The 25,478-nt window shown below is 45.2% G+C and overlaps 3 protein-coding genes across 5 annotated transcripts; 2 read left to right on the forward strand and 1 right to left on the reverse strand.

The window, feature by feature from the left end:
* The first annotated feature begins 13,690 nt into the window (after positions 1 to 13,690).
* SERF2 (small EDRK-rich factor 2) lies at positions 13,691 to 15,488 on the forward strand. Of its 2 annotated transcripts, none has more exons than XM_032343536.1 (3): positions 13,691 to 13,802; positions 14,417 to 14,525; positions 15,128 to 15,488. In XM_032343536.1, exons 1-3 carry the CDS (start codon positions 13,796 to 13,798, stop codon positions 15,411 to 15,413), a joined length of 402 nt encoding a protein of 133 aa, XP_032199427.1. In that variant the 5' UTR covers positions 13,691 to 13,795; the 3' UTR covers positions 15,414 to 15,488. The 2 variants fall into 2 exon arrangements, with proteins under 2 accessions (XP_032199427.1, XP_032199428.1); XM_032343537.1 differs by having other exon boundaries at positions 13,693 to 13,802; positions 15,151 to 15,406.
* A 111-nt stretch (positions 15,489 to 15,599) lies between these two features.
* On the reverse strand, positions 15,600 to 21,284 carry SERINC4 (serine incorporator 4). 2 transcript variants are annotated; one of them, XM_032343539.1, is made up of 12 exons: positions 20,836 to 21,284; positions 20,173 to 20,349; positions 19,793 to 19,971; positions 19,288 to 19,367; positions 19,061 to 19,154; positions 18,594 to 18,805; positions 18,319 to 18,414; positions 18,097 to 18,223; positions 17,622 to 17,694; positions 17,148 to 17,196; positions 16,848 to 17,001; positions 15,600 to 16,662 (listed from the first exon to the last, which is right to left on the reverse strand). In XM_032343539.1, the coding sequence occupies exons 1-12, from the start codon at positions 20,932 to 20,934 to the stop codon at positions 16,464 to 16,466; spliced, it is 1,539 nt and encodes a 512-aa protein (XP_032199430.1). In that variant the 5' UTR covers positions 20,935 to 21,284; the 3' UTR covers positions 15,600 to 16,463. The 2 variants fall into 2 exon arrangements, 1 of the variants encoding a protein (XP_032199430.1); XR_004285798.1 differs by lacking the exons at positions 15,600 to 16,662; positions 16,848 to 17,001; positions 17,148 to 17,196; ... (4 more) ...; positions 20,173 to 20,349; positions 20,836 to 21,284 and having other exon boundaries at positions 18,106 to 18,223; positions 19,793 to 19,881.
* Positions 21,285 to 21,438: 154 nt separating this feature from the next.
* On the forward strand, positions 21,439 to 22,820 carry HYPK (huntingtin interacting protein K). Its single transcript, XM_032343538.1, has 4 exons — positions 21,439 to 21,722; positions 22,041 to 22,096; positions 22,455 to 22,506; positions 22,655 to 22,820. The coding sequence occupies exons 1-4, from the start codon at positions 21,561 to 21,563 to the stop codon at positions 22,748 to 22,750; spliced, it is 366 nt and encodes a 121-aa protein (XP_032199429.1). The 5' UTR covers positions 21,439 to 21,560; the 3' UTR covers positions 22,751 to 22,820.
* The last annotated feature ends 2,658 nt before the right edge of the window (positions 22,821 to 25,478 follow it).

Below are 25,478 nucleotides of genomic sequence, written 5' to 3' on the forward strand. Positions count from 1 at the left end.
CTACCTGCACTACCAACTGAGTCAGCAAGGTGACCCCATTAGCATGTTGTTTAATCTCCACATTTTAGTTGTTTTTCAGTTTTCTTCTGGTAATTGGTTTCTAGTTTCATACCACTGTAGCCAGAGAAGATGGTTGATATGATTTCAGTCTTCTTGAATTTTGTGGCCTAACATGGGATCTATCCTGGAGAATGTTCCATGTGAGAAGAATGCTTATTCTGCTGCTTTTGATGGAATGTTGTATATATATCTACTAAATCCATCTGGTCTAGTGTATTGTTGAAGGCCAGTGTATTCTATCCCTTTTTTTTTTTTTCTTTAAGATTTTATTTATTCGGGGCGCCTGGGTGGCTCAGTGGGTTAAAGCCTCTGCCTTCAGCTCAGGTCATGATCCCAGGGTCCTGGGATCGAGCCCCACATCGGGCTCTCTGCTCCGTGGGGAGCCTGCTTCCTCCTCTCTCTCTGCCTGCCTCTCTGCCTACTTGTGATCTCTGTCTGTCAAATAAATAAATAAAATCTTAAAAAAAAAAAGATTTTATTTATTCGACAGAGAGAGAGAGATGGGAGGAGTGGGAGAGGGAGAATCGGGCTTCCCACTTAGCAGGAAGCCTGATGCTGGGCTCAATCCCAGGACCCAGGGACCATGACCTGAAGCAAAGGCAGACGCTTAACCAACTGAGCCACCCAAGTGCCCCAGGAGAGTCAGTCTTAAGTAGACTCTGCGCTGAGTGTAGAGCCCAACATGGGGCTTAATCTCACAAGTTTGAGACTACAACCTGAGCCAAAATCAAGAATCGGACCCTTAACCAACTGCATCACCCAGGTGCCCCTACTATTTTTGTCTTTTAAACATCATGCTTGCTAAATAAATGATTGATCCACTACATTTACTATGTATTTTTTCCTGGGATTTTTTACTTTTGCATATTGTCCTTGTTATTAGTGCCATTTCTTTTCAGTTTAAAGAAGTCCCTTTGGGGCGCCTGGGTGGCTCAGTTGGTTAAAGCCTCTGCCTTCGGCTCTGGTCATGATCCCAGTGTCCTGGGATCAAGCCCCACATTGGGCTCTCTGGTCAGCAGGGAGCCTGCTTCCCCCCACCGCCACCCCCCGCCTGCCTCTCTGCCTACTTGTGATCTCTATCAAATAAATAAAATCTTTAAAAAAAAAATAAAGGGGGCGCCTGGGTGGCTCAGTTGGTTAGGCAACTGCATTCGGCTCCAGTCATGATCCTGGAGTCCCGGGATCGAGTCTCACATCGGGCTCCCTGCTCAGCCGGGAGTCTGCTTCTCCCTCTGACCTCTCCCCCTCATGCCCTCCCTCTCATTCTCTCTCTCTCTCTCAAATAAATAAATACTTAAAATAAATAAATAAATAAATAAAAATAAAGAAGTCCCTTTAAAGCTTAAGACAGTTTGGTGGTGGGACGTCTGGCTGGCTCAGTGGGCTTTAACCCTCTGCCTTCTGCTCAGGTCATGATCCCAGGGTCCTGGGATCGAGTCCCGCATTGGGCTCTCTGCTCAGCAGGGAGCCTGCTTCCCCCTCTCTCTCTCTGCCTGCCTCTCTGCCTACTTGTGATCTCTGTCAAATAAATAAATAAAAATCTTTAGGAAAAAAAAAAGACAGTTTGGTGATGATGAACTCCTTTAGCTTTTGCTTATTGGAAAACTCTTAATTTCTCCTTCAATTCTCAATGAAAATCTTGCAAGGTAGAGAATTCTTGGTTGGAAGTTTTATCCTTGCATTATTTTGGATATCTTATGCTAGTCTATTCTAGCTTGTCAAGTTTCTGCTGAAAAATCTGACAGCTTTATGGAGTTTCCTTTGTATGTAGTAAGTTGTTTTTCTCTTGCTGCTTTTGGGATTCTCTCTTTAACTTTTGCCATTTAATTATAACATATCTTGTTGTGGGTATCTTTGGGACTCTCTGGTTTCCTGGACCCGTATGTCTGTTTCCTTCACCAGATTAGGTCAATTTTCAGCCATTATCTTTTCCTATGAGTTTATGGCTCTTTCATTTTCTCTTCTTCTGGGACCCCTGTTACGCAAATGTTATTCTGCTTGATGTTGTCCGAAAGGATCCTTAAGTTACCTTGATTTTTTTTTTTTAAGATTTTATTTATTTGACAGACAGAGATCACAAGTAGGCAGAGAGGCAGGCAGAGAGAGAGAGGAAGGGAAGCAGGCTCCCTCCTGAGCAGAGAGCCTATGTGGGACCTTGGGATCATGACCTGAGCCAAAGGCAGAGGCTTTAACCCACTGAGTCACCCAGGCGCCCCAGTTACCTTAATTTTTAAAAATTCTTTTTCTGGGGCGACTGTGTGGCTCAGTCATTGGGTGTCTGCCTTCAGCTCGGGTCATATTCCCAGGATACTGGGATTGAGCCCTACACTGGACTCCCTGCTTGGCAGGAGGAGGTCTGCTTCTCCCTCTCCCACTCCCCGTGCTTGTGTTCCCTCTGCTGTGTCTTTGTCAAATAGTAAATAAAATCTTTTAAAAAAATTAAATACATTTAAAAATTCTTTTTTCGTTTTGCTACTCTGTCTAGGTGAGTTCTATCGCTTTGCATTCCAGCTCACTGACCCAGTCTTCAGCTTTATCCACTCTGCTTTGAACCCCTTTAGTGTATTTTTTAGTTCAATTATTGTTTTCTTCAGCTCTGCAACTTCTGTTTGAAACTTTTAAAAACATTTTGTGTTATTGAGTATAACTGACATAACTTTTTTTTTTAAGTGAGCTCTATGCCCAATGTTGGACTCACACTCATAACTTTGACATCAAGTCATATTCTCTGAGCCAGCAAGGTGCCCCTGCTTGAAAATTTCTTCTATTTCCTACCTTTGTTGAGTATCTCACTGTGTTCATCCATTCTTCTCCCAAGTTCAGTGAGCATCTTTACGGCCACTACTTTGAACGCTATCAGGTAGATTGCTTATCTTTGTTTCATGATGCCTTTTTCTCATGTTTTGACTTATCCTTTCATTTGGAATATATGCCCGTCTCATTTTGACTCACTTTTTCTCTATATTAGTCAAATCAACTACTTCTCCTAGGCTTGAAGGAGTAACCTTGTGTAGTAGACAGCATGTGGAGCCCAGGAGCAAAATTCCCTCTGACCACTAGGACTAGGTGTATCTGTGGCATTGGGGGGTAAGGGAGGGGGTAGTGCCCTTTTGTGATGCACAGCTGTGCTGTCGCACAGGGGTGGGCAGGGTTGGCACTTGGCCTGGCCATGATGCACAGTTGCGCTGGGTGTGCAAGGGTGATCCCATGCACGTTTTTTAAATTAAAACAATGCTTTAACTGTGGTAAAACACACATAGCTAAATTTACTATCTTCATCATTTTTAAGTGTACAGTTTACTAGTGTTCATTACCTTTACAGTGTTGTACAATCAATCTCCAGAACACTTCATCTGGCAAAACTGAAACTCTCTGCCTATTGAACAACTCCCCATTTTCCTCTCCTCCTAGTCACTGGTGACCACCCTTTTCTGATTCTGTGGATTTGACTACTCTAGATACCTCATAAGTGGAATCAGACAGTATGTATCTTTTTGTGACTGACTTATTTCACTTAGAATAATGAATGTCCTTACGGGGCGCCTGGGTGGCTCATTTGTTAAGCATTTGCCTTGGGCTCAGGTCATGATCCCAGGGTTCTGGGACTGAGGCCTGCATGGGGCTCCCTGCTCAGTGGGAAGCCTGCTTCTCCCTCTACCACTCTCCCTGCTTGTATTCCCTCTCTCGCTGTCTCTGCTCTGTCAAATAAATAAAATCTTTATTTTTTAAAAATATTTTATTTATTTATTTGACAGAGGGAAATCACAAGTAGGCAGAGAGGCAGGCAGAGAGAGAGGGGGAAGCAGGCTCCCCACTGAGAAGAGCGCCCGATGTGGGGCTCGATCCCAGAACCCTGAGATCATGACCTGAGCCAAAGGCAGAGGCTTAATCCACTGCGCCACCCAGGTGCCCCAAATAAAATCTTAAAAAAAAAAAAAAAAAAGAAGAACATCCTTAAGGTTTATCCATGTTGTACCATGTATCAGAATTTCTTTCCTTTTTAAGGCAGAGTAAGATTCTATTTTATGTATATACCACATTTTCCTTGTCCATTCATCTATTAATGGCCGCTTTGGTTATTTCCACCTTTTGGCTATTGTGAATTAATGCTGCCATGAAAATGGGTGTACAATATCATGGGTGTATTTTTTAAAATGTACATTATTCTGAGAAGTCACCTATGGTCTTTTCTTTTCTTTTTTTTTTTTAAAGATTTTATTTATTTATTTGACAGAGATCACAAGTAGGCAGAGAGGCAGGCAGAGAGAGAGATAGGAGGAAGCAGGCTCCCTGCTGAGCAGAGAGCCCGATGCGGGACTCGATCCCAGGACCCTGAGATCACGACCTGAGCCAAAGGCAGTGGCTTAACCCACTGAGCCACCCAGGCACCCACCTATGGTCTTTTCTAAACTTCCAAAGGAATCCATGCCACATAAGAATCCCAGTGAGTGGTCTGGCTGGGATTTGAACTCAGGCCAGCTGTCTCTAGAGCTTGTGTTTTTTTTCATACTCATTAAGTCATGTCACCTCATTCTTCTACATCAGGACAAATTCTGCATCAAGGTATATGGAAGAGAGGGAAGAAGACATTTTCTAAATGTGCACGTATTCCTGCTTCACAATATTGTTTTAAGTCTTCTCATCCTTCCCTCCCCCCATTCGTCTCACCACCACATGTTCTGGATTTGGTAATCCTTTCCAGTAGACAGAGGTATGTTTCTCTCCTTTTTACCAGAGTCTGCTGGGCTGTAGCCCTTTGGCTTTGAGGTGTCAGTCTGCACTGACAAATTAAATTGAGGGCTCAATTTACTGAGAATCATATGTTCTCCAAGGGTACTGGTATTGCTGTGTTGATGGTATACTTTAATAGATGACCCCAGCACAAGACCTTGAAGCCATGTCTTAGCAGGAAGAGGGCCATACATATTTTCCAGCAGGGTAGCAAAGAGTAGCCTAGATTCTGTTATGTATTAGCTCCTTGCCTTTGAACTTTTACCCAAAGTGCTGAGGGAGAAAGGGAACACTTGAAGGGAACAGATAAACGGACTGCTAAAGTAGAGATGGTTGACAGAACTATGCAGTAGTTGAGAGTTTTAGTAAACAAAGAGTAGGGAGGGAGTGGGAAGCAGAAAAGAAAACTGAACTGGGAAGGGACTATACGCTATCAGGGAAACTTGCTTATTCAACCCTGGTGTCTCCCAAAGCAGAGAAGAAGAAACAGAATTTATGTATGAATAAGGCAAATGCCAATTCAGCTAAACCAAGGGAGAAGCAGAGCTATCTGGAGGAAACGCTGCTCGGAGATCCTAGCTTTGCTTACAAGATGTTAATAGAGGTTGGTCAGACAGAGAGGAGATATTCAATGGAGGCAAGAAGCCATTCAGGAACAACAGTGTTCAGGAATGAGACATTATCGTCCAACCCAGGAGAAGCTCAAGGTGAAAGTGAAAAGTACCTTAGTTCCCCTCCTCAGATATTTCCTGGCCCATATTTAGTAGCTTTTCAAGAATGGAGACCTCAGTTGGCCTTGGGTCTCCCAGAAGTTAGAATCTGATTCCAATGCAAAGCCACCAACCCTTATGGGGATAAACTTAGCCATGTTTTTTATGGATTCTTCCCCTTTCCTGTGTATCCCAGTCTTTGGATATGCTCCCAGAAGTTCTTCCTCTTCCTCTTCTCTTTTTTTTCCTCTTCCTGTCAAGGTTCTGTTTTCTCAACTCAGATGTATTTCCTACTGGGAGTACCGGCTAGAGGGGAAGGAGATACTTCTCTGACAGCTAGTGACATGTAAATGACTTCCTAAGAAATCGGTACCTAGATTCCTTCACATTCTACTCTCTCCTCCTAAACTATTTCATTTGAAACCATGGTTGGGTTTTTTTTGTTTTTTTTTTTTTTAAAGATTTTATTTATTTATTTGACAGAGAGAAATCCCAAGTAGATGGAGAGGCAGGCAGAGAGAGAGAGAGGGAAGCAGGCTCTCTGCTGAGCAGAGAGCCCGATGCGGGCCTCGATCCCAGGACCCTGAGATCATGACCTGAGCCGAAGGCAGCGGCTTAACCCACTGAGCCACCCAGGCGCCCCATGGTTGGGGTTTTAACTTACTATTTATTTGTTCTTATGGAAGTTACACATGAACATACAAGTTCTATACAAAACATAACAAAGGACTTAAAAAAATAATAAAAATAAAAAAAAAGGTTAGGGGTGCCTGGGTGGTTCAGTGGGTTAAGCCTCTGCCTTCGGCTCAGTTCATGGATCTCAAGGTCTTGGGATCGAGCCCCACATCAGGCTCTCTGCTCAGCAGGGAGCCTGCTACCCCGTCTCTCTCTGCCTGCCTCTCTGCCTACTTGTGCTCTCTGTCTGTCAAAAAAAATAATAAAAATATGGGACGCCTGGGTGGCTCAGTTGGTTAAGCAGCTGCCTTCGGCTCAGGTCATGATCCCAGCGTCCTGGGATCGAGTCCCACATCGGGCTCCTTGCTCCGCAGGGAGCCTGTTTCTCCCTCTGCCTCTGCCTTCCACTCTGTCTGCCTGTGCTTGCTCTCACTCTCTCTCTCTCTGACAAATAAATAAATAAAATCTTTAAAAAAAAATAAAAATAAAACATAACAAAGGGGCACCTGGGTTGCTCGGTGGGTTAAGCCTCTGCCTTCAGCTCAGGTCATGATCCCAGGGTCCTGGGATTGAGCCCCACATCAGGCTCTCTGCTCAAAAAGGAGCCTGCTTCCCCTCCTCTCTATCTGCCTACCTGTGATCTATGTCTGTCAAATAAATAAATGAAAATCTTTAAAAAAAAAACCACAAAAAAATTATTATCCCACTTGGTTTCCCACTGCTTAAAGATTAAAACTCCTTTAGCTGCTTCTTCTGACATTTGTTGCTTTTTCTACATATCATGCCATTTCTGGATTTTTAACTGATATTAGCCACTGATTTCTATTTTAAAAATGAGGACTTAACTCTCTCATCTTTCCCATAAATACGCATGTACTTTCTCCTTCCATCCTTCTAGTGCAGTGTTATTTTGGTTAGATCAATATTGAATGTTTATATTTTATGAGTGTGTAAATGTTATTTACCAGCTGTGACAGTTAGTGTACTGTTTACATTTCCTTTCTTGTATGCTTCCCCTCAAATTATCTATTTGGTTTTTTACTTAGTTGCTTGTGTACTTATTATCAATTTATTTTCATACTGTCTTCTAGAAGTAGAAATCTCTCAATATATTCAAATACAATCAGGTAATTTATTAGTTTCCATTTTTTCCACTTAGATACATGGCTCCTGAGCCTTTCATCCTCCTGTTCTAATCTGAAATGGTTGCTCTCTAAGCCTGATGCAAAGCTATCATCCTGGGATCTCCCTTCACCAGCAGCCTTTTACTTATCTCCTATGTTGGATACTCTTTTTCCTGGATCCTGTGATTTTTTTTCCCCTTGGTTTATGCCTCATTTTGGTAGAGTACACCTTCAATATTTTGTAGAAAAGGGTGCATGGTAGGTAAGTCTTTTTCAACTCTGTATGTCTTTATTCTATTCTCAGACTTAACTGATAGCTCAGCTGGGTGAAAAAAATCTAGGTTGTTATTTTTCCTCAAATATTTGGTAATATTGCTCTATTGTCTTCTGGCTTCTAGTATTGTTGCTGACAAGTCTGAAGTCATTCTGATTCTTCACCCTTTCTGTGTGTTCTATGTTGTGTCTTAGAAGCCCCAAGGGTCCTCTTTTTGACTCCAGTGTTCCGATATGTGGCGAAATGGATCTGTTCTTATTCCTTATGCTGGCCACTCAGTGAGTCCCCTTCATTTTTGTTTTACTTTCCCCTCATTCTGAAATTCATATAATTCAGATGTTGGACCTCTTGAATGGATTCTTTAATTTCCTTATTTTTTCTTCTTCTACTATCCACTACTATCTTTTTTGTCCAATTTCCTGTAATATTTTTTCAGTTTTTACCTTCCAACTCTTCTATTTTTTTCTTTCAGCTATCAAAGTTTTAATTTCTAAAAGCTCTTTATTATTCTCTGAATGTTTGTTTTTTATAGCTACCTGTTTTTATTCAATATCTTCTTCATCTTTAAGGATACTAATTATAGTTTCTCTCCCATTTTCCTTTGTTCCTATAATTGTTTCTGTATCCTTGGATACTTTACTTTCTGTTTTGTTTTGTCTTAATTTTATATTGAGTGTTTTCTCCAATGCTTGATGATCCTTAAGTATCCACCTCTTTCCACAAGGAAAGCACTGAAAAGCTGACTGGAAGCTTGGTATGCATGCGGAAGGCTGGTTGCATTTTAAGATAACCTGGATCGTTTCATTATGCGATCCCTTATATGCATCTAATAGTCAAGCTTTCCCCACTTCAGGGCCTTAGCATATACTGTTTCTTTTGCTTGTATATTGATTAAAATGTATTTGGCTGAATAAACAAAAATCCGACTCAAGGCAGCTTAGACAAAAACATATGATTCTCATAGCTGGAAGCTCAGAGGTAGAACAGATGTTACAGCTGATACATCCAGTGGTCCAAGGGCATCATCAAAAACCAAGATTCCTTCTACCATTCATTTTGCTTCAACCTAAAGCTGGCCCTTCTAGGTCACAGAAGCCAAGAGTGGTAGGAATTCTTTACTTCTTTGTTCAAGTCAGTGAGACAGAACACCATGCATACTCTTACAATGGAACAAAAACCCCCTCTGTTTGGTCTGAGCAGGCCAAGTTAGGTCCCATGCTAACTCCTGAATCAGTAACATTCACTAGGTGAATACTATGCAAACAATGGCTTAGGTCTGGGCTCTTGAGCCAATCAGTATTAAGAGGGATGAGTTTACTTTGATTGACTTAGCCCTTCCAGGACCACCCTTGGAATACAGGGTGGAGGGGGAGAATTTCCTAAAGCTGCACTGCTTTTCCTTCATAAGAAGGGATGTAAAGAATGTTAGGGATTCAGTCATATTGCTGGAACCCTCTTCTGTTTTTCCTGCAACTGGCTCCAGGCCTCAGTTTAAATGTCACCACAGAACTGGATCGCTTCCATTAATCTTCATCCTTGAACTTTCGTTTTCTCTTTTAGCACTTAGTGCAAGTGGTAATTTTATATTGTTTGGATTACTTGTGAGTTGTCAGTTTCCTCCACTAAAATATTAACTTCCTGAGGTCAGAGACCATGTCTATTTTGTCCATCACTGAATACTCAGTGCCTAGCAGTGTCTGGCACATAATAGATGTACACTTAAAATTTGATGGAAGAAATGAATGAACTCAGGAATATATAGTATCTTCCTTTCTCAACAAGTCTCCAAAATATATCTTGATGCTGCACACTGCCATTTCTGCTGCCATCATTTCAGCTCAAGTAGCTATCTTCTCTCTTTCATGTATTGGACATATTTTGTTTTATCTGTCTCTATTTTCCTTTCTTGGGGAACAAATTCCCTTTCTTTGATATACCTGTTCCTTCACATACTCATCATGTGGGGCTATTTATATCTTGCCATTATTTCCTACCTCACACCTACCTCTTTATCATAAGGTTAGATACCCAACCTATCCTGGATTTTAAAAACTAAAACTAAAGAGATTGAGATATCTCTCAAGCAAGCTATGAGATATGAGGGGAGGTACCAGAGGTGGCCATTTCCTGTCATGTCAAGGGATCTGGGACTGAGAGGATGAAACAAAGATTAGAGACAGGGCGGGGTGGGGTGGGCATTCCCTGTTACCTTGTGGTTCTTGATAGGCTAGCCTCAGGGAGCAGGACCTTAGGGCCTTCACATATGATATCCCCTCCCCTGAAATGTTCTCCCTGCCTCTCTTCCATTGTCCTGGCTGACTCCTCCTTTTTGCCTCAGCTCAAATGTTACTTGCTTCACTTTCCTAATCAAAATTAGGGTCTACAGGTATACTCCCTTCACAGAACTAGCAGTACTAGGATTCCTTACCAGGACAGGTAGAAAAACTGTTCACAGATAGTATTCATTCAGATTATACTGAGACCTGTTTTGTTGGGTAGGTGCTTATGCTGTGTACCCTGTTAAATATTTTGAATATCATCCTCGTGTAGAATCTGTTATCTTCTCTCACAATCAATTTGCATATATATATATACAAGCTGTTTCCTTTCTACACTATATGTTTTATATATATGTGTGTGTGTGTGTGTGTGTGTATATATATATATATTTTTTTTTTTGCTTTTTTTGTCACTGTATACCTAATGTCTAAACAATAGTTGGCACATAGTTGGTGCACAACACAGTATGTGATGAAAGAATGAGTGAATTTTTTTGGCAACTCCTGGGAAAATTAGACGGAGGGGTGTGGCAACCAGTCCATGTTCTGACAGGATTGGAAACAGACTCTTAGTCATGGGGGTAGGGTGGGGTGAGTTGATAAGAGGAGCCTGGTTATAAGGCTGTTCTACTCTCTCACCCACCTGAAATGCTGGAGTTGATAAGCAGGTAGCAGGTGCCCAAGAGAACTTGCTTCCTCATCCTATACTATTTCACTCACAATGTGGCTCCGTTTTCTTCATGGGGCTGGTTCTGTAGTCTCTTTACATACAAAGGAACCCAAGTGGCTTGGCTTCATTGGTAACCTTAGAGTGGTAGACTAGACAGCCCAAATTCTGCTTAAGAGTTGTGGTCAAACTGCTGCTGCAGGTCTGCAGGTGATGTCCCCACCCTTCAAGTTAGTTTCCTCATTTTCTGATGTGTCTGGGGTCCTTAAATTTTGCCTTACATCCTTCTCTGTTTCAGAGCCTCATCTCTGTAATTTATTTCCTCTCAATTTTGTGCTGAGTTTAAATGGAGGTATTTTCCCTTCCCCTTGGCTATTGGCCCCAGATTCAGTTCTTTACCATATGGGCCTTTCATGAAATGGCAGCTGGCTTCCCCCAGAGCTAGTGATCCAAGAGAGAGAGGAAAGAGGAAGCCACAATGTCTTTTATGATTTAGCATCAGAAGTGACGTATCAGGGGGACCTAGGTGGCTCAGTCAGTTAAATGTCTGCCCTTGGCTCAGGTCATGATCCTGGAGTCTCATATCAGGCTCCCGCTCAGTGGGGAGCCTGCTTCTCCCTCTCCCTCTGCTCCTCTCCCAACTCACGCTCTCTCTCTTGTTCTCTGAAATAAAATACTAAAAAAAAAGTGATATATCATCACTTCTGCCATATTCTATTGGTCGCAGACCAACCTTGATTCAGTGTGGCAAGGACTCCTCTAGGATATAAATACCAGGAGAAAAGGATCATTGGAGGCCATTTCAGATATTGGCTCAGGAGGGTTAGAGGAATTTAGAGAAAGAAAAGGAAGTTTTAGGACTTGGAAGAAGGGAAATGGAGGAGACATTAACCGAATGCCTACTATGGGCCAACCCTTTGGTATTGCATTAATCTCTTCCACAATGCTAAGGGTTAGAGATTATTCCCATTTTTCATATAAAGGAATTGAAACATGGAGGAAATAAGGGTCTAAAATCAAATCCAGTATGTAGCAGAGTCAGGATTTGTACAAAATTATATGGGCCACCAATGTTGATCTAGTACATTTAGTATGTACCAAAGGGTGGGACATATGGCACTTGCGGTATGAGAAATAATTTTAGGTAGTATGGAGACATAGCATTAAGTAACACTGAAAATATAAAAATTATTAATTTGTATCAAGAGAAAGTTTTAGTTTCAAAGACATATGCCATATTACCTCTCTAAAACTTGTTAATTTATCTTTTTAAGATAGAGAGGGCAGGGGGTGCCTGGGTGGCTCAGTGGTTTAAGCCTCTGCCTTCAGCTCGGGTCATGATCTCAGGGTCCTGGGATCGAGCCCCACATCGGGCTCTCTGCTCGGCGGGGAGCCTGCTTCCTCCTCTCTCTCTGCCTGCCTCTCTGCCTACTTGTGATCTCTCTCTGTCTATCAAATAAAAAAAAAAAAAAAAAATCTTTAAAAAAAAAAAGATAGAGAGGGCAGGCCCCAGGCTCAGCATCTATGACAATGATATTATTTTGGTAGAATTTGATAACATATTTCATTTTCATTGTATTGATTTTTGACTTTTAAAGTTACTTTCTGTTTGTGGTCAGGTGATACCAATTTTAAATTTGCTAAAGGATTATGAAGTTTTATTTATCATTTTTTTTTTAAAGATTTTATTTATTCATTTGACACAGAGAGATCACAAGTAGGCAGAGAGGCAGGCAGAGAGAGAGAGAGGAGGAAGCAGGCTCCCTGCTGAGCAGAGAACCCGATGAGAGATCCCAGGACCCTGAGATCATGACCTGAGCCGAAGGCAGCGGCTTAACCCACTGAGCCACCCAGGCGCCCTTATTTATCACTTTTATTTAAGTTTGGTACTTCTCCTTTTTTTAAATTTTATTTATTTATTTGTCAGAGAGAGAGAGCACAGGCAGGCAGAGTGGCAGCAGAGGCAGAGGGAGAAGCAGGCTCCCTGCTGAGCAAGGAGCCTGATGGGGGACTCAATCCCAGGACGCTGGGATCATGACCTGAGCCAAAGGCAGCCGCTTGACCAACTGAGCCACCCAGGCGTCCCACAAGTTTGGTACATTTTAAGCAATAGTAGTTCAAGTGATACTTTGGCTTGGCAAAAACTGTGAGGAAGGCACTGAGGTTCATTGCCTTCCCATCAGGTCTATGTTGAGGGGGACGCTAGTCCGAAGTTCCAGACTCAGCTCCGTTTTGCTATGAGCACCAACTGGAGAGAATCACATAATAAAATTTACAAACAGTCCTCTCCTGTGATATGTCCTAAGCATTTTTCCTTTATCCAGTGAATTCCTCAGGACTGGTGGGGAGGACTGTAGACAGACAGTGGAACTGGGGAGAATGAGTTTAATGCCCAGGCTTCCTGCCCTATTCTTTCATAAGCCAGTAGTATACTGGGGAAACGTCCAGAGGGAGAAATGTTCACAGTATGTGCATTTCCCAGTCTTTTAGTCTCTGATCCAACTCCACAGTTTGTGATTTTCGGGTTCTCCAAAATTTCCAAACTATTGTCCTCTTCCCATTCAATATTTCTGTGGGAAACGAACAGGACTGAAGTTTTAGGACACACGGGATGTGGCTGCTAGTTTCCACGGGAGGGGTTTGCGGTGAGGGTACAATGTAGTAGGAAGGGGGTTTCTGAAAGTTACGTTTGTACCCGACTTTACCTTATAGGTGAACAACTCGTGTCTACATAGCTGGCTACTGGGGGATAAATCCTGAGTAAAAGGGCCAAGTACTGATAATACAGAAATACCAGAGTCCTGATAATACGGAACAGAGTAAACCATTACGGCCCCCCAAAACCCCGCCCTCCATCCCCTACCGTTCCCCTTGGGCGAGTTTGCCGGCTTCCCAAACGGTCTCCGCATGAGGTCACTCCGCCAAGTCACGTGCTCAAGCCCGCGAGAACGCCACATCGCCAGCCGCACCCCTCCACCCCCACCCTGCCCACGTGACCCGGCCTACTTTCTCCCCGCCCGACCCAACGCCTAGCTCAGGAAGCCCCGCCCCACGCAGCGCACTCGGCCTGCGAACCTCCGCCCCATATCCGCTCGGGCCGAAGCGTGGCTCGCAGCCCCACGTGTTTCTTTCTGTCCAATGAGAGACTGAGCCCGGGCTCAAAGGGGCGGGGAGGAAAGGACGACTTCGTTACGCTTGGAGAAGGGGGCGGGGCCTGCAACGTCGGACAGAACGAGGGGACGCAACGGAGGCAGGCCGGAGCCGCTGCCGTCGCCATGACCCGTGAGCACCGAGACCCTCTCTTCTTACCCCTTTCTCCCCGTCCACCCTAAACACGACTGCCGAATCTTGGCCTTGACCTCCACCTGGCTTCCCCAGCAAGGCCTTTTTCTGGAAGCGCTTTTTGAGACCCTCACACTCGGCGCCGGAAATCGGCCTTTTGCCCACCGCCACTTCTTGAGAACCCCCTCCCCCTTCTCCCGCTCCAGTCAAGCAAAGGCCCCCGCGACCTTCCGCGCCGTGGCGAGAAGCCCCGCGCCCCTGTGATAGGCCCAGAGCCCCCTACTCCAGATCGCAGCCCATCCCCCACAGAGATCCAAACTGTCCACACATCACCACCAGTCTGGACCCCCGTGCCGCCCCGAAACTCGAAACACGCCTTTAGCGGGCTCCTCGGAACCGTTCTTCCACCTCCCAGTCTGACCTGCCCCGTGGCAGCTTGCCACCAGCACTCCCCCATGCTCCTGCCCCACTCAGTAGCCTAGGCCCCAAAATGGGCCGGTGTCGGGACAGAGGAATAAGCGCTGGACCCTGCTGGTGTCCGGGTGAGGGAGGAGGGTCGCCTGTGTGTGGCCATAAAGGCCCCCCGCGCCTCACCTTTTACCTTCTTTCTTTAGGCGGTAACCAGCGCGAGCTCGCCCGCCAGAAGAATATGAAAAAGCAGAGCGACTCGGTTAAGGGAAAGCGCCGAGATGACGGGCTTTCTGCTGCCGCCCGCAAGCAGAGGTAGCCCCAGGGAGGGGAAGGGAAGGGAGGGGAGGGGTGAGACCTGGGCTAGACCGAGGGTTGTACCAGGAAAGAGAGCTACTTCAGGGTTTACGTCTGGACTAGTGAGGGGCAGAGTGCATTGCTTCCTCTAGAGTTTTATTTCCTCCCCACCCTCTAAATTGTTAGCTCACAGCCTGACAGGAAGGGACTGGGGCGGGTGCCTGCCCACGGTTGATTTCTGAGTGCCCCCGAGTCTGACCTTAAGGGCAAGGGCAGGGAGCTTCACATTTCAAATGCAGTAGTGGTTATGACAGCACGGTACTTAACGGCCCTCTTTGGTGTTCAGTTTCTCCTCCCTTCTCCCAACCTTCTCAGTGGTGTTGCTGGGTGTGGTACTCAGCAAAGAATAGCCTTGGGCCTGTGTGGCCAGACTTCTGACCCCTTAGGCAACAGCCAGATAGAGACTGATTGCCTTTTAAGCCTCAGCTCTCTTCCTCTTGTTCTCCTAGGGTGGGAATACAGCAGGCACACGCTGAATTTTGTCCCATCCACTTCCATCTTATCCTTTGTGCCCTTCATCCCCCTGCATCTTGTCCTTTTTGCCCTCTGGTACCTCCCAGTGCCCCATCATCTCTACCCCCAGGGACTCGGAGATCATGCAGCAGAAGCAGAAAAAGGCAAACGAGAAGAAGGAGGAACCCAAGTAGCTTTGTGGCTTCGTGTCCAACCCTCTTGCCCTTCGCCTGTGTGCCTGGAGCCAGTCCCACCACGCTCGCGTTTTCTCCTGTAGTGCTCACAGGTCCCAGCACCGATGGCATTCCCTTTGCCCTGAGTCTGCAGCGGGTCCCTTTTGTGCTTCCTTCCCCTCAGGTAGCCTCTCTCCCCCTGGGCCACGCCTGGGGGTGAGGGGGTTACCCCTTCCCAGTGTTTTTTATTCCTGTGGGGCTCACCCCAAAGTATTAAAAGTAGCTTTGTAATTTCTTGACCGCCTGGTTTGACTGGGGATTTGGGGGGATGGGGATGGAGGAATGGCTGCCCTTTCCCACCAAAAGGGGAGAGAACTTTAGATTCTAAAAGGTTGTAGATATATAGACTAAGTGAAACATCACAGAGGAAATTCTTTATTTTACTACAACAAACAGACAAGTACTCCAAGTATGTGGTAGAGGAATTCTCTAAGAACTTTAGGAACTTCTTTTCTGTGATTTTTGTCCCCCACCCAGACCTTGAACACCATCCCAAGGATGGAGTTGAGGGTCTAGGAAGACTTCAAGACCTAAGTTTATGCCCCTCTTTCTCGTTCTTCCTCATTTTGCTCGCCTGAAACTTTGCTTGAAAGTTGGCCCCCAAATCCTGCTGCTCACTGACTTCCCACAGTCAGCTGCTCTCTAGTGTTCACATTCTCTTCTGTTCTGTCGTTCTTCGTGGATTGAGGGTGGTTTTTGTCTTCCCACTTCCTTTGACCTCAAGATCAGGATAAAACCTAGGGTGGTCTCTGGTCCTTTCTTTCCGTGTCCTGGTTTGTTCTGGGCTGCTTATCTCCCTGTGCCCAGGGCTGAACTGCTTGTTTTTCTTTTTATCTCCAAGGGCAGAGCCAAGTAAGTCTTCAGTGCCTGTTGGTCTTTCCCTGCCCCCATCTCCACTGTGAGAGCCAGGAAAGGGTTAGTGCCGCACTGTCTGCTGGGATCAGCAGTGGTTTCTGAGCTGCTGACTTGGGAGTTAGGTTCTTGAGCTAGGGTAAAGATGTAACACTAGCTCCAGTGAGTGAGACACTCTGCCCATGGCATTAGAGTATGTATGGCCACTATCTCCTGTTCAAAAATAGTACTGACTTCAAGGGGAGATAACTGCCCATTGTGTCCTTGAGGTAACTGCTGGGCTGGGCAGTTCCTGAGTCAAGACAGGGAGTATGACCTTAAGGGAACCCCAGTTAACAGTACCTAGACTGAATATTTGTTACCTTGCAGTACTTCTGCGAAGGTCGGGTCCCCTGAATGTAGGAGGTGACTGGGAGTCCTGGGTGGGGGACCAACAGAGTGGTACCAATAGCAGCCCAAGATAGAGGAGTACACAGGCCCAGCATGAGGCAACCTTGACCCAGAAGGTAGCCCAGCTACCCTTGGTGAAGGTCTTTTCCAGTTCTGCTCCCTCATAGCTGTGGAACCAAAGTCTCCTGTTAGAGAATACATAGGACCTTAGCTTTCAGATCTGTCCTACCTCCCCACCAAAGATAATGGTGGACCCATGTGTCTCCTGAGAACCCTTAGGACTGGCCTTAAATTGCTCTTCCTAAAACGGGTTTTCAGGAGTATATATATCCCAGGCCCACTTCCATCCTACCTGAACCAGTTGGTAAGGGTAACCATGACATAGAGTGATGCAAGGAAGAAGAGAAAATGGAAGGCAGAATAGCTGTAGGAGAGATGCTGGGCTTGTGCTGGAGGAGCTGGAGAGGTCTCTCGGTCAGCTGGCCTGACAGACCCACCCCTCTGGCCTGGAGAGAGGGAAGGACTGCTAGCAGCAGTGTGGCTTAAAGACTTCTTCCCTCCTCCCCCAGTTTCTTTTGTGAAGGCGCTCCAGGGCTCTTTGGCACTCTGCAGAAATCTACACTCTTTTAGGGACATTCTTAATGACACTCACCTTCCTTTGGTTTCACCGTTTCAGGGCAGCAGAAACAGAGTGAGGGCTTCTGTAAAACAAAAGGCAGCATGTTTTGGAATGACTTTTTAAAGAATGTGAGGGTATTAATATAGGAAATTCCGCTTTGAAAAGATTAGTCTGGCGTAAAAAGTGGAGGCACGCCTGGGTTCAAATTCTAGCTCCAGCATATAACTGGCTATGAAAACTTTGGTAAGATGTTTAACCTTTTGTGCCTCAACTTCTCCATTTGTAAAATGGAGCAAATACCTACCTCACAGGGTTGTTGTGAGGATTAAATTAAATGAGATGATGAATGTAAAGTAGCACAGTGCTTAGCACATTGTGGGTACTTAATAAAAGGTAACAGCAGCTAGAATCTGAGCATTCTGGGTAGAGGTTGGTAGGATGTGTGTCTATCTTTGTCTGTGTGTGAGGGGGGAAGGGCATTGGGGCTGTTGAGCTCTCCATCCTCACCTGGAACTCATAGCTGTAAACCTTGACAATCCACAAGGGCCCAAATACCTCAGCCAGGTAGGAAGCCTCATTGCTGAGAAAGAAAAGACAGTTCTCAAGCAGGTCCAGTCAAATAGCAGGAGGATTGCCTGAGAGTATATACTGCTAGCTGGTCCATATTGGTAATCCTCAGGAGGGTATTATATTTCCAGAGCCTGTTTCCCCCCAATATTTATAAATCTCATCATGTGAGGGCCCTAAAACCTTTGTACATATTTTTAATTCTCAAGTCATTCTCCCTGCCCCCTTCATCTAATACAGATCATCTGACAAGTGCTATTTTTAGAAATTGTTTCTGTTTATGGGGAACTTCCTTCACTCTTGTCTTGCTCTAAAGTTCAAATAAACCGTGGTCCCAGACAGTCTCCTGACCATCCTTCTCTGTCCTGGGTATTCTCCCTTCTCTCACACCTCTCCCCTTGATACCTTTACGCACCAAGCAAAAAGGACACAAGTATACATGATGCCAGCACTTAGCACTGCCAGAGAAGTATCTGGTGTTTGCGATTCCATTTTACTTAGGACAGGGAGGCACAGAGTGTGATTTTGTCCTTCAAGGAATACTGAGAAGGGAAAACAAGAAAGGTGGTAAGAACAAGAGCTAAGTATTTGGCAGGAACAAAAGTTTTAACCTGGGGAGTCCACGTCTGGTCCTTACCATTTTCTGGAGGACGGCTGGACAGTGCAGAGAAAGTCAGGTACATGATATAGCAGCTGATGATAGAGGCTTGTAGAAGGCCAGAACGGGGTTGCCCTGGGGAGAATGGAGATCATTGCTTTTGTCTACAGAGAAGTTTCTTCCACTCATATCCCTATCTATACTTCTCCCCACCCTTAGGAGGAAGCAGGCAATTGACTAAGATTAGGGAAGCTAATGAATTTTTCTATACTAAAGGCCTTCCAGATTTGGAATGTTGCAAGGCATGTACCCACTGAGGCGGATGCAGGGAGCGATGGAGAGAAAGGAGAGGAGGCCACAGAAACAAAGGTGCAGACTAAGCAGCATCTTGTTGAGCAGGCAGCCAGCTGGGTGTGTGTAGTGGTGAAACAGGAGCGCAGCTGCCACACCTGTCATGCTGTAGAATCCCAGTGTGGCCAGCAGTACCGCCAGGAACCAGCAGCAGTTTTGGGCTGCACCAGTCTGCCTAAGGGTAGGCGGTGGACAGTGGCTTGGGGCTCTAACTCCTCTTGCCCATTACTATTCCCCTTCTTGCAGAACACTGGTGTTACTACCCATCCCACCTAGCCCAGAGTCATGTTCTGAACTTTTTGGTACTGCTTAGTGGGAAGTTAGGGACCACTGACCTGTCATGCATTTTGTTCGACCACACTGGGTTGGACAACCTTCCCAGGTCAGACAACCTTCCCAGGAAGAGCCTTTAGGGTTAGGTGCGCCTTACCAGTTTTTGTTCCAGGAATGGGCAAAGGCTGTGATAAGCACCAACTGCAGCAGGATGAATGTGAAGCCTCCACAGATGCCAATGTAATGCCAGGCTGCAAGTAGGTGGCACCAGTGGGAAAATGTAGCTGACCATGTCATTACTCCTGTTTTTTTTTCCTACCCTCACTTTTTCTTAGAACATCTATTAGCTTATGCCTGCTGATTAGGATATGAGATGGAAGGTACCTGGGAAGAGATGCTCATCGGGGATGCAGAAGGCAACAGCACAGAGACCTAGCAGGAACAGCAGTTTGAGGAGCCAGAAGCTGGTTAGGAGACAAAACAAGACTCAAGAAAAGGCAAAGGAGAAAGCAAAACTATAGGAAAGGGAAGAGAAGAGACAACTAAATACAGGGAAGGAGGAACCAGTCCCATGTGAGAGGGGCTGGAAACAGGCCCATCCTAGCCTATTCCAAATTCTCTCAGATACCACGTAATAACATCTGGACAGTGTTTCACAGTTGACAAAGGGTTTGCATATAATAACCCCACAATTATCTTCATTTTAAAAATTAGATGTTCAAAGAGGGTAAGTATGTGGGGCTCATGGTCATACAGTAAGTATGGTGGAAGCAGGAACTTAAAGCTTTTTTTTGGAGTTTTTACACACTTCATCTTGGAATTTCCTTTACTCAGCTTATGCTTACTTCCCTCCTCATCCTTACCCCACCCAAAGTGTACATACACAAACCTGTTATGGAGCTGTGCCCTCAGGCTGGTAGGGGAATGGAGCTGGACTAGTAGCACAGCCTGCAGCAGGTGGAAGGTGGCAGTTCCTGCACATACTCGGTACACAGCTCCAGAGCCACTGAGCACTGGGCAATGAGGGTGGCCAAACAGATGGGCACACAACCCTGAGGGCATCTGGATCTGGAGGGAGAGTGCATGTGAGAAATGGCAGGGTGAATCATCATGTTATAGAGAGGTACCTGCTTTTTTTTTTTTTTTTTGAGAGGTACCTGCTTTTAATGGGTATATCCATTCACTTGTCCCTTAACCCCCAATCTGAATCTTCTGTCTGAGGGTTTCTTTTCTCCTTTTCCTGTTGGCAACCCGAACCCTCTCACTTACCCCATGTTCCTTCCCCCAGACCCTTTCCACTACTGTCTTTGACAGCAGGAGGCAGCAGACTGCTGAGGACCCCAGATGGAGGAGGATGTAGAACAGGCGGCTACAAGTAGATTCTGTGACAAGGGGGCACCTAGAATGGCAGCAGCAGGTACAGGGAACAGGCCCACAGCAGGACACCTGGGGGTTGAGCAGCAAGATGGAGATTTGCTGAGGAAAAGCTTACATTAATGTATGCATTAGATTAACCCATGAGGCTGAATTCCAAAATTTCCCTTTCCCTTTTCTTCTCTCCTTTTACTCAGGAATTCTGAGAGTCTGGTTCCAAGCTATTTAGGATTGCCTTCCACTGACATCAAGTAGAGCTTTCATCATAAGAGCTGATGCAGGCTTGAGCAGACCTTCCTAAAAGCCCAAGTCACACCTGGCCTCTCACCTTTTTGTAAACCTGCAGATCTGGTACTGGGAAGTGGGAGGAGAGGTTTAATGATCGTAGGCTCAGGGGCAAAGAAACGGAAAGGCTTCTGAGGTGAAAGGAAAGCCTATCATTTTTATTCGCTCCTGTGGGTTTTCCTCCCCAGCTTCAGCTACCATTCCCTTCATTTTTTTTCAGATAGTTCTTGATCAGGGGACCTTTCAAGCCCCTCTGCCCAAGTATACTCTCACCTGATAGAAGGGAGGATTCACCATAATACTGCTGACTTCAGTGCGTTGTGCCAGACGGAGGGAGGTGCTGGGGCCTGTGACAGCATTTGCACCCACCATCCTTGTCCCAGGGATTAGACCTAGGTCTACCAGATGGAAGGAAGATGAGAAAGTAGCAGCTTTCGTTTGTCCTCCGCCATGGGCTGCCACAGTGCTGGGGGTGGTCACCCACTCTAAAGAAGAACGGGGACAGACATCAGGAAAAGAACACCGACCTCCGGGATGTGGTGAATGCAAATGTCGATGTAAAGCTACTCTCTCTCCAGGGCCTTTGGGCCACACGCTGTTCTCTCCAGATTAGGGAGCAGTTTGCAAATCTGGCCTACAGTGGATTAGCATTCCTAATTGGTTTAGGTTTAGACGTCATCCTTCCTGGTTGAACGGAATTGGGGGCAGGGGAGGAGGGTTGAGATGGAGTGGGTAGGATCTAGATGAGAAGGATGTCGGATGGGAAGGTCTGGAGTGGTTAGCTGTGGGAGAGGGCCTCGCAGAAAACAACACTAGAACCTCCAAAAGTCTCAGCGGCTACCCGCTTTCCTGGCTGAAGTTTCCAGAATCCAGAACAGTAGTGAAGGTGTGGCCCGAGGTCAGCCCCGCCTCATCCTCTCCCGGCGGAAGTTTCGGGGAAGCTACCGGAAGTCTTCGTGAGTGGGGCGGGGCCTGTGCAGCGGCACGGTGGGATCGGTATGGCTACCGAGGGCGATGTGGAACTGGAGTTGGAGACGGAGACCAGCGGCCCGGAGCGGCCTCCCGAGAAGCCACGGAAGCATGACAGCGGTGCAGCGGACCTGGAGAGAGTCACCGACTATGCGGAGGAGAAGGAGATCCAGAGTTCCAATCTGGAGACGGTGAGGTTGGCCGTGAGCGTGTCTGGGCGGGCTGAGAGCTGAGGGGCCTCTCAGATTCTAACTGGAATCCCGTCGGTTGGCGAGAGGAGGCACGAGGGAAACCGTCATTGGAGCCCGCCGCTTGCGAAAGGGAGCTTGATGGAGATTGTGTTTAAAGTGGCCCTTAGGTGCACAGAATTTAGTTAAACCTAGGCCTTGGTTCCTGATACACTCGTCATGTGAATAGACACACACAACCCGCCGCCAGCTTCTTACTCCTTTTTAGATTATTGGGAATTGTGGGTGGCAGAGCGGTAAGGAGATCTATTTTTCTCATAGGCCATGTCCGTGATTGGAGATAGACGGTCCCGGGAGCAGAAAGCCAAACAGGAGCGGTAAGTCTTTCGTAGGCACAGTCAGTCCTACCAGTTCCTCACTTTCCCCCATACGAAAATAAAAGCTATCGTTAAGCGTTTGTATCTTGTACCGTTCTTCAACTCTGTCACCGATTTCTACATGTATGAAGTTTACAACCTTACTTTTTTGGTGGAAGGAAAGGCCTGACAGCACCTGCTGCCTGCTATAAAGACTAAAGAGGGGAGGGGATGGGGATGTTAGGTGAGGGCGTGAGAGTCATTTTGTATTTTCACTCAGCAGTGTTCGTTGGGAGTCATTTATTTGTAAGGCACAGCTGAGAATGAGAGTTAATGGTGGAGGTAGAGAATGAGGACTAATGTACATGAATATTTGCAGGGAGAAGGAACTGGCCAAAGTCACCATTAAGAAGGAAGATCTGGAGCTCATAGTGAGTAGTAAAGCCTACCTAGCCTATGGGCAGAGCTTACATTGGTTAATTGGGGTTGTTTACTGAAACAAGTCGAGTCAGCAAGTCTTGGTGGCATTTTAATGCCCCGGAAGAAACTTAGGTAACATCCTCGATCCTTTTCCTGCAGATGACAGAGATGGAGATCTCAAGAGCAGCTGCAGAACGGAGCTTAAGGGAACACATGGGCAACGTGGTAGAGGCTCTTATTGCCCTGACCAACTGATTTGTGCTTTTTCAGACCCACTCATTGGATTATTTTATTTCAATAAAGATGTAGCCTTTTTTTTCCTCTTTTTTTTTGCAGTTATATCATCTTGGATCGAGTGTGATGTATATTATACTGTATTTTATTGTGGGAAACTTACATGTCGGAATATAACTGAATTTAAGCAACTCCCCTCCACCCCCCCAGGCCTTAATGAAGTCATGTGAAGAATCAGTCTAGAATGGTACCTTATGACCTCATGTTCACATGCAAATGCTGGGAAGCAGGTCAGGGTCATTCATCTGACTAGCCTTCAGTGGTATTTAGGGTATATTTGGAATCTCAGCAAGGTTGCTGAAGCCCATGGCATGGGTCTCTAGGGTGGTTTATATACCACCAATCTTGTTTATAAGCCACTTTTGAAAAAAAAATTTTTTTTAAGAGCACACAGTGGGGGTGGGTCTTGGCTGAACTTGTTTCCCCAACTGTAAAATGATATATACCTGATAGGTTAGGAACTGAGGAGTTGGTGAATGTGAAAAGCTTGGCCTAATACCTGCCTCACAGCAGACATTCAGATAGCAGCTATAAACGTGTTCTTAAAAGAATTTCAGTGTTTTATTCTCATTTTGGCTCTAGGATAATTCTTAAATTGTATCCCTCTGGTACACACATGTGACATCTTTATGTGTCAGAAGACAGTGGGAGAAGGAGAAAATCCCAAGCAGGCTCTATCCCCAGTATGGATCCTGACATGGGGCTCAATCTCATATTCTGAGATCATGATCTGAGCCAAAATCAAGAGCTGAGTGCTTAGCCATCTGAGCCACCCAGACACCCTGTTCATAAGCCACGTAAGAGTTAGAATTTAGGGGCGCCTGGGTGGCTCAGTGGGTTAAGCAGCTGCCTTTGGCTCAGGTCATGATCCCAGTGTCCTGGGATCGAGTCCCACATCAGGCTCCTTGCTCAGTGGGAGCCTGCTTCTCTCTCTGCCTCTCCCTGCCACTTCACCTGCTTGTGCACACACACACACTCTCTCTCTCTGACAAATAAATAAAAAAAATCTTGAAAAAAAAAAAGTTAGAATTTAGGGACTGAGGTGGAAACATGGATAAGTTCAAAAAAGATATCAAAGCTTAGGTCTTATACAGAATTAATCTGTGACTTTATTTTTAAAGATTTTATTTATTGGAGATAGAATGAGAGCGAGCACGAGAAGGGGGAGGGTCAGAGGGAGAAGCAGACTCTCCGCTGAACAGGGAGCCCAATGTGGGACTCCAGGATCATGACCCAAGCTAAAGGCAGTCACCCAGCTGAGCTACCCAGGTGCCCTAATCTATCACTTTAACTTACAAAGTTGATTTAATTGAATTCTGAACTCCACAACACTATACCTTACATTCCATTTCCTGGAGAGAAGACAGTTTTACTTTAAAAGTTGATCAACCTTTGGCCAATTCATCCTTGCTGAACTTGTTTCCCCAACTGTAAAATGATATATACCTGATAGGTTGTTTTAAGAACTGAGGAGCTGGTGAATGTGAAAAGCTTGGCCTAATACCTGTCTCAGAGTGGACACTCAGATAGCAGCTATCAGTGTGTTCTTAAAAGAATTTCAGTGTTTTATTCTCATTTGGCTCTAGGATAATTCTTAAATTGTATCCCTCTGGCATACACATATGATGTCTTTATGTGTTTATTACCTCATAGTAATTGATATTCAGATTTTTTAGGACATGAAAGATTTGTGAATGTTTCTTCCAGTGGGGCACTTAAAAGATGGTGAATCTCATTTCTTTATGTAATTGAGAAAGAGCCTCCCCACTGATTAAATGTCATTCCTTTTAACCTCTAGGACCCTAGTGCTCTGCCATGTGCATGGTGGTTATGTAATAAATATTAAGTACAAAACCACTGAATTTAACTCTAGTTTGATGTTTTTAAATTACAATTTGAGAACACTATACCCTCCTCACAGGTATCTGTGAGCTTAGATTTACTATAAGGTAGCATTGTCCACTTACATGCCCATGTTTCTAACCCAAGCTAAGAGGCTGGAAAAAGAAATCTGGAATAGTCCCAAGTGAATATGGGAAGGCAGAGTAGTGATGAAATGTAGATTTCTCAGAAATGGTTTTAAGTGGGGAGCCTCTGATCCTACCTGGATAGTGCTTTTCTGTGGGTTTCTCAGCATGAGTCCAAACCTCACAAAGCACCTTCAAAGACTGGGTTGCCCAGTGTCACAAGTATGGCAGTAGTCCAACAGGCTGGATATGTATGTATATATATATATGTATAAACTGGCTGTTGAGGATACTGGTAAGTACTTGGTTTTCCCATTTCATGGGTCAACTTTTGTTCTAAATACAGCTGTATTTTATTTTATTTTTTTTATTATTATTTTTTTTAATACAGCTGTATTTTAGAGAGCAAAGAATACCATACATATATCTGCTTATAGAGTAAATCTGGGTGCCACTTAGAGTACAGACTGTCCAGTGTCTTAGTTTGTTTCTAAGATCAAAGGTGACAAAATGTGAAACACCCTTTGTTCAACAATTCTTTGCTGTCTTATTTAATAGGTAAATTCTTGTCAGCCTGCACATTTTATTTCCAGTATCATAAGAAACCTCTTGGTGTAGGGTTTTTTGTTAAGATTATTAGAGAGAGAGAGAGAGAAAGCAGTGGGAATGGAATAAGGAGAGAGAATCCAAAGCCAACTCTGAGCTGAGCAAGGAGCTCAATG

Source organism: Mustela erminea, chromosome 5, assembly GCF_009829155.1.
Source record: "Mustela erminea isolate mMusErm1 chromosome 5, mMusErm1.Pri, whole genome shotgun sequence".
Lineage (NCBI taxonomy): Eukaryota > Metazoa > Chordata > Mammalia > Carnivora > Mustelidae > Mustela > Mustela erminea.

Excerpts from the sequence above, each read along its gene's own strand:
- SERF2 (XM_032343536.1), top strand. Across the intron at positions 14,526-15,127 it reads GCTGCCGCCCGCAAGCAGAG|TGCCCCATCATCTCTACCCC; the intron begins GTAGCCCCAGGG and ends GGTACCTCCCAG.
- SERINC4 (XM_032343539.1), bottom strand. The coding sequence starts at position 20,934 with ATGGTGGGTGCAAATGCTGTCACAGGCCCCAGCACCTCCCTCCGTCTG. Across the intron at positions 18,806-19,060 it reads CATTCCTGGAACAAAAACTG|GCAGACTGGTGCAGCCCAAA; the intron begins GTAAGGCGCACC and ends GCCTACCCTTAG. Across the intron at positions 17,002-17,147 it reads AACGGTGAAACCAAAGGAAG|GCCAGAGGGGTGGGTCTGTC; the intron begins GTGAGTGTCATT and ends CCCTCTCTCCAG.
- HYPK (XM_032343538.1), top strand. The coding sequence starts at position 21,561 with ATGGCTACCGAGGGCGATGTGGAACTGGAGTTGGAGACGGAGACCAGC. Across the intron at positions 21,723-22,040 it reads AGAGTTCCAATCTGGAGACG|GCCATGTCCGTGATTGGAGA; the intron begins GTGAGGTTGGCC and ends TTTTTCTCATAG. Across the intron at positions 22,507-22,654 it reads AGGAAGATCTGGAGCTCATA|ATGACAGAGATGGAGATCTC; the intron begins GTGAGTAGTAAA and ends CTTTTCCTGCAG.